General features: G+C 32.1%; 1 protein-coding gene across 2 annotated transcripts in view; it reads left to right on the top strand.

The window, feature by feature from the left end:
- The window catches only part of LOC118191768 (uncharacterized), a 148,849-nt gene that overhangs the window by 35,889 nt on the left and 98,678 nt on the right, over positions 1–14,282 (top strand). For both annotated transcript variants that reach the window (XM_085823706.1, XM_035362616.2), the window contains exons 3-4: positions 2,675–2,729; positions 4,340–4,449. In XM_085823706.1, coding sequence (XP_085679832.1) covers positions 2,675–2,729; positions 4,340–4,449 — 165 coding nt within the window. The remainder of the gene's footprint in view (positions 1–2,674; positions 2,730–4,339; positions 4,450–14,282) is intronic.

The following is a 14,282-nucleotide window of genomic DNA, read 5'->3' as shown; positions in this document are numbered from 1 at the left end:
CTACATATTAAAGAGAGTCCTTTCATTAATACTCACTGTGGTCACAAGATGAAACACAAAAATGTAAAAATTCAAGTAAAACTTATTCTTTGCATCTAGTGAGGCTTAAATTAATGCAAAACAACTTATCACCTCTGGTGCTTTAATGGCTTATTGGAACCTTAAAGTATATTAACTGGGTTCCAACCTCTGGAACTCTACACAAAGCTATGAAACTAACTGCATCAAACGGAGCTCGACTAAATTTCAGCACATGCCAACCGTGCCTACATCAGCCTTTCAGGTTTGTTCGAATCAGCATCTCTCTCTCTGGACAATCAGCAGTGGTGACAACATTCAGTCTTTTGTTATGAATCATGCCGATTATGATCTTACTTCTCATTTTAACCTATGCCGCTTGACATAAAATCTAATACCTGCTATTTACTAAACCTAGACTGACCAAGTATGTGACAAAATGAGACATAAAGGTAACTATTAGTAAAACGTAAATGTCACTTATCTTCTTCAAATATGTCCAACTATTATAAGTGTAAAATATTTAATACTACTTGATAAATTGCATCAATTATTTTATTCTCTTATTAATAATTATGTTATTTAATTCATTTTTAGTAATAATGCATACTACTTAGGGATCCATTTTATTTTTAGGATGGTATTACAAAAGTGAAATTCAGGCATAGAATAATATTTTTAGTTGAATTTATTCAGGTCTCATTTGCTCATGGTCCTTAATTTTTTTTTTTTTTTTTCAATTAATGGTCCTTAAAAGTACTTAATTTCTGTGCACAGAAATGTGTACGAACCCTGGAACATTAAAGAAACTTTCTTTTAAATGTCAGATTCACTTTTTGATGGTTTTAAGAATAAAATTGAAGTTATTATTGCAATTACTATAATATAGTGGATTAAGAAAATAACTACATTAATGATGTTCTTGTTTTTCACCTTCAGTTTGATGAGTAGACAGATATGAATGACACAGAACAATTGCTTATTTTTATCTGTATGGTTTTTAAAGATTATACATATAAAGAATTTTTGGGTGTAGTTTCTTTGAAAGAAGGACTAGTGGTGTAGATATATTCAACATTTTTAAAAACAATATTTTAAAAACTTCCTCATTAATTTGAAACTGTCTCTTTTCAAATTAGTTTTAATAATAATAGCAGGAGTAGTGATTGGCGACATGAATGGATTTATAACACTGGGGGGGGATGCCAAAATGATGACAAATTCTCAAGATTTTAAAGTCACCCTTGCTAATTTACCAGCAAGTGTTAGCTAGTAAAAGATTAAATACAAAAGCAATAATGTATATAACATTCAAAATTGTTAATTCCATTTGAGAAAATTCTCTCAGCCGCTCTTTCAATTGCAGCATGATGAAGGACATCCAGAATTATTATTTCATATCCAGTGTAAGGTGGTTGAGTAAAAGTAAGTGTCTGCAGACAGGGCAGGACGAGAAACCAGGGCATTATTATATGGTGATACAGATACTGTCCCGTGATACTGTTGATCCTGTGAAGCATCCTACAGAAGCTCCGTTCAATCTTTCTTAAATATTTCCATGCAGTTATTATATAGAACAATTTGCATACTACAACAATTTTGTGATTTTATTCACTGAGATTAACAATTTTATGGAGGAGGGTGATCAAGACTGTGCAGATTTAAATGAAGAAACATGGCTAAATGATTCAGCTTTTATTTCAGATTTCGCATCAAAATTAAGTAATTTAAATTTAGAGTTGAAAAAAAAAATTATCAGTTAACATTAATGATTACAAAACAAAATTTATCATGCTAATAGAAGCTCTTCAACAAAACAATTTGAATCACTCTCTAAATAGGTCCGATTAACAAAACATGAAAACTATAATTATGACATTGAAAAATACATTGCAGAAATTAAAAAGGTCTATTGAAGACTTTGAAGTCAGATTTCATGATTTTGGAAAGATTAAAAGTTATTGCACAGTAGCTCTCTTTTCCTTTTAAAACGGATTTTAATGTAAAACATGTTGCCACAAAATTTTTGACATATTAAATTTTGATAAAAAGAAAAAGCATTTTAGAAAATGAAATTATAGCTCTTCAAACTGATCTAACCTTGCAAGCTAGAAAACGTGAGAGTGTCAGTAGCGAAAAGCATTCCAGTGTCACCAAATGTAACAAGTATATCCACTCTTGTTTTGGATCTGCATACTTATATAAATCCTTTTTTTAAATATATTTAAAAGTTCAAGAAAACTAATCATTTCGTACTTACTGATTCCCACACTGAAGATTCATTATCATTGTTTTGATCCACACCAAATTATGAATGCTTGGTTGGAGGCATGCAGATGCAAACTTTATATGCGTAATTTAGAATTATTAATTGTATTGATTTTATGCATGAATCTTTGAATGAATTGTGCATTTTTATATTCATGCTTATTTGCTTTTATTTGAGCATATAAATCAGATGTAATATGTTATGGAAAATGTTTTAATTTATGACAATAATTTAGTTATAAGTGGTCATATTGCAATTTAATTGTTCACAAGATTAATTCTGTGTGTAAAATTTTTTAATGATATTTTGATTATTAATCTGACTTATATATTTTTTTTACATTTACTTTCACTCATTTTTAAATTATAAAACTATTTCGTATTACAGAGATGTGAACTTTGTCCTTCAAAAGATGGAGCTTTGAAAAGAACTGATGGTGGTGGTAAGAAATTTTGATGATTTTTTGGGGGGAGTGAAGTAGTATATAAAATTTCCTTTATGCATATCCAAAAATTATGAAATATGAAAATATTAATCGAGTATTCAAAATGCATAAGTTATTTTATAAAATTCACCTTATGTTACATGTATAATTTTTCAGTAAACAAAATTATATTTGGGGGGGGGGAGGGAAGGGGTTGTTATAAAAAGAGTTTTATCTTTAATTACAGTTTTAAAAATACTAGTATTCATTATATATCTATGCAATGATAGATGACTCTTGATGAAAGATCTGCAGCAGTAGTTGTTTTCCATAATAAATTTGTAAGGTATATTTTAATTTTTATAATAACATTTATTAAATTTCATTTTAATTTTAAAGCCCATCTCTATCAATTCTTGTTTCCACTTACAACTTCCTACCAGAATGAATTTTTAGTATTGTGTTGAATGCAATTGAGTTAGAAGTATTTAAGGAAAATTCAACTTCGATAGAGAGTGCTAGGAATCCTTAGTAGCATGTGTTTGCCTTCGGGCTAAGTCACTCTTGAAGCTGTTATGCTCGGCTATATTATTACGTGCCTTTTGATATATATTTTAATTATGTGCCAGTTTAATTTAAGGGCCAACTACATTAGGTGCTTGTGTTTAGCTTTGGCTATGTCTTCTTTAGTCAATTATAGTTTACTTTCTTATTTCTTATTCTGAGTTAAAGCCCGAGGAGGGGCCGACTGTTATTTTTATTTTTAGTGAAATAAAGGTTATTTTAACTCGTTTTGAATACTATGTTTTAGTTGTTTGAACTCAGCGATAAGTTGATACACTGTTCACTAGGTTCCTTAACATTCATCTTTGGAAAAAAGGCATGAGGAACCCTACAAATTACTTTTCAAACAGTTCATTTTTCTGTTACTTCTTAATCCCATTTAGAAGGCAAAAACTTTATAAATGTAAAATTCTTATTAATGTTAGTTACCATATTATTTCAAAGTATATGAGATCAGTCTTTATATAATACTATTTTTTTTTTGAAAACTTTGTATAAAATACAATTAATTTTGTATAAAATATAATTAAGAAGTAATTGAGCTCCTATAAATGTAAAAAAGCAACTTTCTGTGCATCTTAAAAATACAAGGCAGTCAAAATCTAGAAAGCTATGGCACTCGAGTTATTGGATATTAAGTGATACATGTTTAAAGTAGTTCAGCATTTAGTTATCAAATATATTTTAATGACTTAGCAAATTATTGAAGTACATCAGACAATTTTTTTAAATTTTAGCAATAAAAGTGGCTGTATGAAAGTAAATTAGTTATTAATTTTTGGTTAATAGTTATTAATTATTAATTTATATTAATAGGAATTTTTGGGGCACGTTATATTTACTTACATTTTTTCTTTTAAAGGTTGCATGAATTGCAGACTTAGAGAGGTTATACTGTATAGGTTTAGATTAAAAGTGCAGATATTATTTTTAAATAATTATATCGTTTGAGTATTTTTTTTCGGATAAATCTATGCTGTTAATTATGCACATCCACATACTGCCCCCCCCCAAAAAGTAACAAATTTTATTGAAGAATGTTTTTTTTCTTTCCGTTGTTTTAGGATGGGCCCATGTTGTATGTGCTTTATACATACCTGAGGTTAGATTTGGAAATGTGACGACAATGGAACCAATTATTTTGCAACTTGTTCCTCAAGAACGATATAATAAGGTAAAAAATCAACCATTCTTTGAAATTAGATATACAGTCAAAAGTTGTTAATCCGGACTCGTCGGGACTTTGGCGATTCCGGATTATCGATTTTTCCGGATTATAGATCATCAGTTTAAATCTCGTAAGATGGCATGCAGAAATTCTAAAATTAAAAATACGAAACCGTAATTTATGAAATAAAGAACAATTATGATCTAAAGGGTATCAAAATTTGCAAAAAGAAAAAGCTTAATATTTATTTGTTTACTTTATTAAACATTTCTTTCAATGTAAGTTGTTTAAGTTTTGCTTCGTTTCATGTGATAATACTTTCTCTTTAATTCTATTTAACAGACATAATTTCTTGTTCAGTTACAAAGTTCCGCTGTTCAAGTCCTATAATTGCTGTGTCGAGGACACCGACTAATTTGTCAATCGAAATTTTTTCGTTTTCACTAACCTCTGTCACTTTCTTCGCTATCGGAAGCGAATTATAATGACGAGGAACTTGTTTTAAATCATATCAAAGACAGAGCACATCGAGATGAAATACTAATTTGGTAAGGAATTATAAGCCAAATAAAATAAAAACATCTGCTCTGAAGATAAGGATAGTGCTGACAGATCAACTTCCAATTCATTACGCGCTCGTTGCGGCGTTCCCCCCGCCGAGCAGCGTGAAATTGATAAACAGATTTCGGATTTCAAAACATGCTTTCGCTTTAGATCCTTTACATATTAACAAATATATATAGGAAATTCTGTTTGATATAATCGAAAGTTTAAGCTTACTTTTATAAAATTGCTCTTACAGTCTGCAAAAAATAATAAGCCGGATCCAATTCGAAAATTAAGGAACAACGCAATCATCAACATTAACTGAAATAGATAATTAGATAATTTTAGCTTATACGTCCATTATACATAAAACGCGCACGCAAAAACGTATTCTGCACTTGCGCACACTCATATGCGCAGTCGTAAAAGGTCTTACGCGCACGCATAAACGCCTATGCGCATGTGTCAACGCGGCACATGCGCAGAAAATTTTAATTTTGAGGTCCGGATTATAGATCATTCCGAATTATGGGTGTCCGAATTAACGACTTTTGACTGTACTTTTTTGGTGTGATACATAGTATATGCCTATTTAACATTATTTTTACTTGCAATTATTGTGGTTTGCAGAACAAATAAAATTACCTATAAAGTATAGCGACTTCATTCTTCTTGCATCTTTATTCTTCAGAACAGTTTGGAATAGAAATATATACACCTGCACCGAAATATATTTGTAAATAAAATAATAGTATTGTAAGAAAAGTTTTTATTTTTCATGGTTGGCAAAACTAAAATTTTAAAGACAAAAGGGAGAATTGTAAGAATGGAGATTGTAATAATTAAAAAAAAATAATAAATAAATAAAAATAAAAATAAAAATTGGCAGGGTCTTGTAAATTTGTAGCTGTTTGTCGGGCATGCCACATGTCACATACCCAACTACTTTCCTGAATTTATCTATGAAAGAATGTAAAAATCTGGAACATTTTTTAAAACCAGTAATAAGGATGAAAAAGAAAATTGTATTTCAGAAATAAGCCTAATTCAGAGCTTTTATTTTATACTATATGGTGCATAAATATTTTAAAAAAATACTGCTCCAAAATGGTTAGAGCAAACAATGTAAACTATAAAATTTAGGAAGGAAAAATAAGGAAGAGGAGGAAAAAAATTATTTTTCATTCAAGAGATTTTTAAACCATGTTGTGTATAAATGAAAACCTGTAAGTAATATATAAGCAAAAGCTACTGTTTATTAAAATTTTAAATGATTCTTCTCTGTACTACATTATCTTTACACTGTACTATTTTCTGCCTTATTATGCACATCCAGCAGCTGCTTTAATATAATGTCACTTTTGCCATATCATCAGAGATAGTTTATCACAAGGTTTAAATGAATTAATGTTACCAGTGTCATTCCCTTAAAATGGACAGTTTTTTTTTTGGTTATGTAATGCTAATCAAAAGTTGAATTTTCATATAACTGTCATTGTAAATTAATTAAAACGTTTGTATTGGCATAAAAGTATCATTGCAGTAAACCATATGGGTGCCCAGAAGTTAGGCAAAATAACAAGCAAGTTAAAAGTAATAAAAGAGCAGAAATGCTTATGTAAATTAACAAAAAAATAAACTTTTTTTTTTTTTTTTTACTTTCAAATATCATCAGATGTTTTCAGCTATATTGCTAGCCAGTAAATACAACTTGCTTTATCCCATTTTGTATCCATTTTTCTGTATGAAAAAAATTGTTTCCAGTATTAATTTGGAATTTAAACTGGCTCAAAGATGCCAGGTTGACCATTTGTTATAGTACCGAATAAACAAAAGGTTTGATCCTGAAACTTGTCGTAGGCTGAGATTTCCAGAGCCCCATTCACATGCAAACGAGTCCGGATTAACGACTTTTGACTGTATTTATGCATAGCTTTTTCATACATCATTAAGTTGAGTCCTGAAGCAGGGTTTGTCTTTGTGATGTGTTCAGAAGCATGCATAGTCAAAAGTCGTTAATTTGGACACCCATAATCCGGAATGATCTATAATCCGGACCTCAAAGCTAAAAACTTTCTGCGCATGAGCAGCGTTGGCACATGCGCACAGGCGTTTTACGCATGCGCGTAAGACCTTGACTACTGCGCATATGCGTGTGCGCAACTGCAGAATACGTTTTCGCCTGCCCGTTTAATGTATAACGGACGGTGTAAGCTAAAATTATCTAATTATCTATTTCAGTTAATGTTAATGATTGCATTGTTCCTTAATCTTCGAATTGGATCCCGCTTATTATTTTTTGCAGACTGTAAGAGCAATTTTATAAAAGTAAACTTGAACTTTCGATTATGTCAAATAGAATTTCCGATGCTGGAACTTCGAAAGGATCTACAAAACGAAAGTATGTTTCGATGTCCAACAAACAAAAAGTGGAATTGCTGCAAAAAATGGATAAAGACATGAAGAATGTGACAGAGAGGTTAGTGAAAACGAAAAAATTTCGATTGACAAGTTAGTCAGTATTCTCGGGACAGCAATTAACGGGACTTGAACAGCGGAACTTTGTAACTGAACAAGAAGTTATGTCTTGTTTATAGAATTAAAGAGAAAGTTTTATCACATAAAATGAAGCAATTTAAACAACTTACATTGAGAGAAATGTTTAATAAAGTAAACAAATAAATATTAAGCTTTTTTTTTTTTTTTGTAAATTTTGATACCGTTTAGATCATAATTGTTCTTTATTTCATAAATTACGGTTTCATATTTTTAATTTTAGAATTTCTGCATGCCACCTTACGAGATTTAAACTGATGATCTATAATCCGGAAAAATCGATAATCCGGAATCGCCGAAGTCCCGACGAGTCCGGATTAACGACTTTTGACTGTATTTAATTCCCATCCCACTGATTTCTAAGCTGAAGGGCAGACATTCTTCACCATTTCTTTCAGATATTTAACATTTAGAACTTTTTAAAATTGTTTTTGCTACTTTAGTGAGAAATTTGCAGCATAAAAAGAAGTATATTACTAATGCAATGATTTGATTAATCAAGTAATTAAGAAACTAGTTCACTACTTTAGCAATCATCTTAAGTTTTAAAAGAAAAAGAATATTGATTTATAAAAGTTGTGGCACATAACCTTATTGCTTTTTTTCACACCAATGCATTCGGTGCATTTAAAAAAAAAAAAAAAACATTAACAGTAGAGCAAAAATTAACAGTAAAACTAGAAAACACATCTCAACATTTTAAATACTGAAAATGAATAGATATCATTGCATGTACTATTTACAAGTAACTGACAACTGGTAAAAAAACGTTTAAAAGCTTTGCTCATTGGAGAGCAAGCTACAAATTTTCATGTAAATTATTTTTTGAGCAGAACTTAACAATGCATGCATCTGGTAATTGTGTGGAACAGAAAATTCAGTTTCTCCTAAATTTCTAGTTTGTACACATTTTCTGTCACAATCATGAAATTAATTTTGCCCAAAGATAGTTACAAATAATATTTACTAAGATGTTTATCAGTCCTAAATAAAAAACACTTTTTTTTTTCCAATGGCGGGCACTAGCTGTTATATTCATTGTCGTCTACTAAGGTTGGAAGGGGTGGTCACATTATTATGGAGGCATCTAATAAGTGGGCCACTGTTGCCTTCCATGAAGGGAGAGCCAAAATTACATCCATGCCTTCCTCGGGATTCTAACCCCAGCCCTTCGATACGGCAGTCAGACTCACTAACCACTTTACCGTTCGGGCAGCATTAAATGAAAACTTTAAAACAAGACTAAAAAATATTTGTTGACAGTAGTATTATAAAATATTGCCTTAACTTTTCTTCAAGATATTACTGTATTGCATTTAATAAGGGGCAGAAGGTGGAAGTTTTTGTGTTTGGTTTGAAGATTAGGGTAGAAGTTTTTGTCACAGAAAGGAGAGGTATGCAATGGAAGATTTGCAGCTGATGCTTAGCTCTGAGTAAAATTTAGCAAATATAATTTTTATATGCATGTCCCTTCAATATATATATGTAATGATTTCAAATGTGTAGATGAAAGCAGTGGACCTCCCAACAGATTACCTTACTGCGTAGATGACCGAGAAGACCGTAGTGGCTTGAAGGTGGCAGAGTGGAAAGCATGATGACGCAATTTAGCACAACATATCTTGAAAAATCACAATCTTTATTTTTTCCATGCATATCAAATAATCCTTTTTCAGACAAGATATTTCTTAATAATATTTGAATAGAATAACTCCCATTTTGAAGTACGACGTCATCTTAAGCAAGTAAGCGGCAGCAGCATGGATGTAAAACGTCTTACCAGCAGGAGAGCTAACGCGGAAAAGAGGAAGGTTATAGTACTTTCATAGGAAGAAGGCTGGGAGTGTGAAAGTTTCAGTTCAGAGTTTTGGTTTAGAATTAATTTGATTGGACAAGAGGTATCTGCATTAAAACGTTAAGTAAGATAGAAAAGTCTGGAACCTGTGATAAGAGATGAATTTAGGGGCAGATTACCAAATTTAGAATGTTAATTTTGAGGTCGTCAATTATTTTTTTGAAACAGGTATCATATTTTGTTATATCTTACATATACGAGGGCCATCCAGGAAGTAGATTACGTTTCCGTCTGTGTCCGCTAGGGGCGGGGCTAACGCGGCCATCTTGGGGTCAGAGCGTTGCGCAGCTCAGTCTGCATCTAGCCGTGCTAGTGAGAGGTTCGTGCTGTGCTCCGTTCAGATACTGTGACGGTTTGAAATGTCTGCGTTAATTGAAAATCCCGCGAGCTGCGAGGTGCGCTCAGTAATAAGGTTTCTGACTGCAAAAAACTGTAAACCGATAGAAATCTATCGGCAGCTTCGTGAAGTGTATGGGGACAACATTATCACTGAAGGTGGGGTGCGTCAGTGGGTCATAAGATTTCAAAATGGCCGAACCAATGTTCACGACAAAGATCGAAGTGGGAGACCCAGCATAGTGACCGCCGAACTTCTCGAAAAAGTCGATGCTAAAGTCAGTGAAAATCGAAATTTCACAATAACGGAACTTTCTTTGAGTTTTCCACAAATTTCGCGAAGTTTGTTGCACGAAATCATCAGCGAAAAGCTTGGTTACCACAAGTTTTGTGCAAGATGGAAGGCAAGAAGAGGTAACGAAGTGGTTGAAGGCGCAGGCGGCCGAATTTTTCGACGAAGGAATTTCCAAGCTCGTACATCGCTACGATAAATGCCTTAATTTGTATGGTGACTATGTAGAAAAGTAGTATTTGAGTGTGGCTTTCATCTGTATATAATAAAATTTGTTTCCTATACTTTGTTTATTTTTTTATTCCAAAACGTAATCTACTTTCTGGATAGCCCTCGTATATCTGCACCATAAAAGATAAAATTTGCAAGGATAATTTTTATGTGCACGAGCATATATATCTATACTGTAAGAAATAAGTTCTAAAATGCTCTTTTTCCTGTATACTCTTCTAAATATGGGGTTCATCTTCAAATTCCAGATTTGAATATTTTTTATATATTGCTATTATTGTTCGTAAATTCATCATGCTTTGATCACAAAATGGTCTTGGCCTATGCAAAATATTCTTTTAATGCCCTTAGTGCTCATTTTCCTTGTGTTTAAAAGGTGTGAGGAATAACAAGATTTTGGAGTTTCTTGAAATCTGAGGCCTCAGGCAGTAATCAAGCCCCATGCACATCTATGATTTATTTTTATCTATTCAAAAGATATTACATTGGTAGTACTGTTTATGACTCCCTTCCCAAAAAAAAGAGACAGTATACCATGGAATTTAAAAAAAAAAAAAGTTACTTGGAAGAATCACATTCTGAATTTGTAATAAACTGTAGAAAACTAAAATGTGCTTTAATAGTTTGCAAAATCATATTCTGATATTGGTTTAGAAGGCTAAGTTATCTGTATACGGCAAAGCATATGAAACTATCTGCCTAGGTCAGGGATCGGCAACCTGCGGCTCGCTAGCCGCATAAGGCTCTTTGGATGTTAAGCTGTGGCTCTTTAGTTCCATACGCAACTATTATTTAATTTTTCAAAAAAAAAAAAAAAAAAAGAGAGAAGAACTGAAGAAGAGTATCGAGAATTCAATCAGGATTAGACGCAGTCGTTTGCTTTCATATGCAACTCAGATGGCCTTCCGACTTGTCTCATTTGCCACGAAAAATTCGCACGCAATAAGAAATCAAATTTAGAGAGACACTTCACTAAAAAACATACTCAGTTTGCTAGTAAGTATCCAGCTGGCGAAGAACGAAAAAAAAAAAAAAGCTGTCAACGTGCTCCAAAAACAAAAACAGCAGTCAAGTTCCATGTTAAGTAACTGGACGCAATCCACAAGTAATGTTAATCTGGCAAGCTTCGTGGTATCGTTAGAAATTGGAAGAAAAAAAAGGAGAAAAAGAAGAAAAAAAAAAAAAGAAAAGAAAAAGGCAAACCATTCACAGATGGTGAGTATGTCAAAGATTGCTTCATACATGCATCTGAAGAACTGTTTTGTGATTTCATAAACAAACCAGAAATCTTGAAAAAAATCAAAGATTTGCCACCATCCGCTAAAGCAGTACAAGATAGAATAGCTAAAATGTAACATATTTGCAGGTGGAAGATATTCAACTTTCTTCTGCTTTATCACTTGCTATAGATGAGTCTTGCAACATGACTTGGCACAAGTTGCCCTTTTTGTAAGGTATATGTCTTCCCAAGACCCAAAAGAAGAACTTATAGGATTGCTACCGCTCTCCGGACAAAATAGAGGGGAAGATATAGCGAGTGCCATGCAAAAATGCCTTGAAAACAATAAGATCGATTTAAATAAAATCTTTTCAATAACAACTGATGGAGCCAGAAGTATGACAGGGAAAAATCAAGGGGCAACAACGATTCTTCAGAGCAAAATAAACCACGAAATTCTTACGTTTCATAGCATAATACACCAAGAAGCGCTTTGTGCCCAAACATTTCTGGCCAAAATAGTTGAGGTCGTGAATTTGGTAATCAAGATTGTTGCATTTTGTCAAAAGCACTCGACCATCGTCAGTTTAAAGAATTCTTAAAGGAAACAGAGACTCAGTATTCCGACCTCCTTCTTTACAATAAAGTGCGATGGCTTTCCAAAGGAAAAATGTTGAACTGTTCTGCTTTGTGCTTGAATGAAATAAATACATTCCTAAATGAAAAAGACATTAATCACCCTGAATTAGAGAACGACAAATGATTGCAAAAATTTTACTTTATGGTAGATGTCACAGCAAAATTAAATGAGTTGAATCTAAAACTGCAAGGAAAGGGAAACCCAGCCTATGTTTTGGTAGAAGAATTGGCTTGTTTTGAAAAAAAATTAATTCTTTTTGTAGAAGATATTCAGAGTGGTAAATTACTTCATTTTCAATTTCTAAAGCAATATCGCTATAAAACCAGTGTAACTGTTGACACGAATTACTTCAGTTATAAAAAAAAATTAAAGATGAATTTGCTGACAGATTTGAGCAATTCAAAACCAACAAAATCACTCTAGCATTCATAGTAAATCCTCTCAACACAAATAGTAATGAAATCCATATTGAGCCATTTGGAATTGATACTGGATCTCTAGAAATGCAATTGATCGATTCAAAAAGTAAAGCTTTGGGGAGTGGAAAATTTACAGAGATGAAAAGCAAGTTGGAAGAGTTGGAGGTCCAGAAATATATGTACGTAACGCAACAAAAAGCTTTAAAAGAAATGCCACGAGTTGAGGCACTTATATTCGACACATGGAATAGTCTTCCAGATTGCTACAGTGAGGTGAAGAAGTTGGCATTTGGAGTGCTTGGAGTACCTTCGGATCGACATATTCCTTCGAGCAAGCATTCTCTTGCATGAATATAATTAAAAGTACAGTAAGAAGCCAACTAACAAATAAAAATTTAGAGTCGTGTTTGAAATTTAAAACAAGAAGTTATGAGCCAAATTTATCCAAACTTTCTAAAACCATGCAAAGCCAATGCTCCCATTGAATTTGTTTGCTCAAATGTATGTTATTTTTTATTTTTTTTTATTATATTTATTTTTATTTATTTATTTATTTTTATTTTTTTATTTTAAGTACAAGTTACATTGTTTAGTAAAGTTTAAATTTTCTACTTGAATAACCATGGAAAGCCATCACTCCCATTGAATTTGTTTGCTCAATTGTTTGTTATTGAAGTACAAGTTAGTGTTGTAAGTAAATGTTTAATTGTTTTAATTTTTACTTAAATAATAATTATCTAATAATGCCCTATATATATTATCTAGTTTGTTGTGAAAAACACTATTAATATATAAATAAATAGATATTTTTTTCTTATGAATAAATAGATTAGTTTTTTTTTTTTTTTTTTTATCAAAAAACTTTATTCTGCTATTTATTGTTGGCACTAAAACATTTTGTGGCTATTTAAAAACTTTGAAATTTTGTAAATTGTAATTTTTGACTCTTCCGACTCAAAAGGTTGCCGACCCCTGGCCTAGGTGGAGGAACATCTTTGTGAAGAACATTCTAAGAGAAATTAGTTTGCATTTGAGTTGCACATAGGGAAAAATTAAACACATAAAAAAGGACCTATGCAGTCAGCCTGCTTTCCTGGGTTTGAGTCCAAATCAGAGAACCACTATTTAGCTGTGTTAATCATTCAGCCACTGGTGGGGTTGGTTAGAAGGAAATGGTGAATAAAGTAGTATTGTTGTATGTAGGTCCACTGTAATAAAAAAATTCATCCACAATTAATATATTTCATAAATATCAGGTTTAACGAAAGTTTCCCGCCTCATATTGTCTGCATAAATAGTTCGCGTTGGTATATTTAATTGTGTTTTGTCAAACAAGTTTTGGTATTTGAAAGAGAGACTTGCTTTAGAATAATGTCTTGTGAAATTTGTAAAAAAAATATTGTTATCACTAAATACAAGGTGTCTGAAATGGAACTATCATGCTACCAGATTGGAACTATAATTTACTTCCAGTTCTGTTGAAAAAAGTCAGCTACAGAATATCACCAAATCATATATTCAGCTTTAGATACTAATGTCATATCACTTTTATAATATGATATTATATGACGCTGTGAAGGTTTGGTACCAAAAGGTTAAAAACAATGACTATGGCATTCAAGAAGCAGAGCGCTCTGTCTGGCCTACTCATGTTGATGAGGCCACCTGTGAGAAATTGTGGAAGAAAATGAGTATGCAACCACTCGAGAGCTTGCTAAAGAGTTTGATGTTAGTGTTTCACTGGG

Source organism: Stegodyphus dumicola, chromosome 9 (assembly GCF_044657685.1).
Source record: "Stegodyphus dumicola isolate Sdum_Otavi_A_Nest chromosome 9, ASM4465768v1".
NCBI lineage: Eukaryota > Metazoa > Arthropoda > Arachnida > Araneae > Eresidae > Stegodyphus > Stegodyphus dumicola.
Note: the sequence above shows the minus strand (reverse complement) of the source record. Positions and strands in the feature narration are given on the sequence as shown.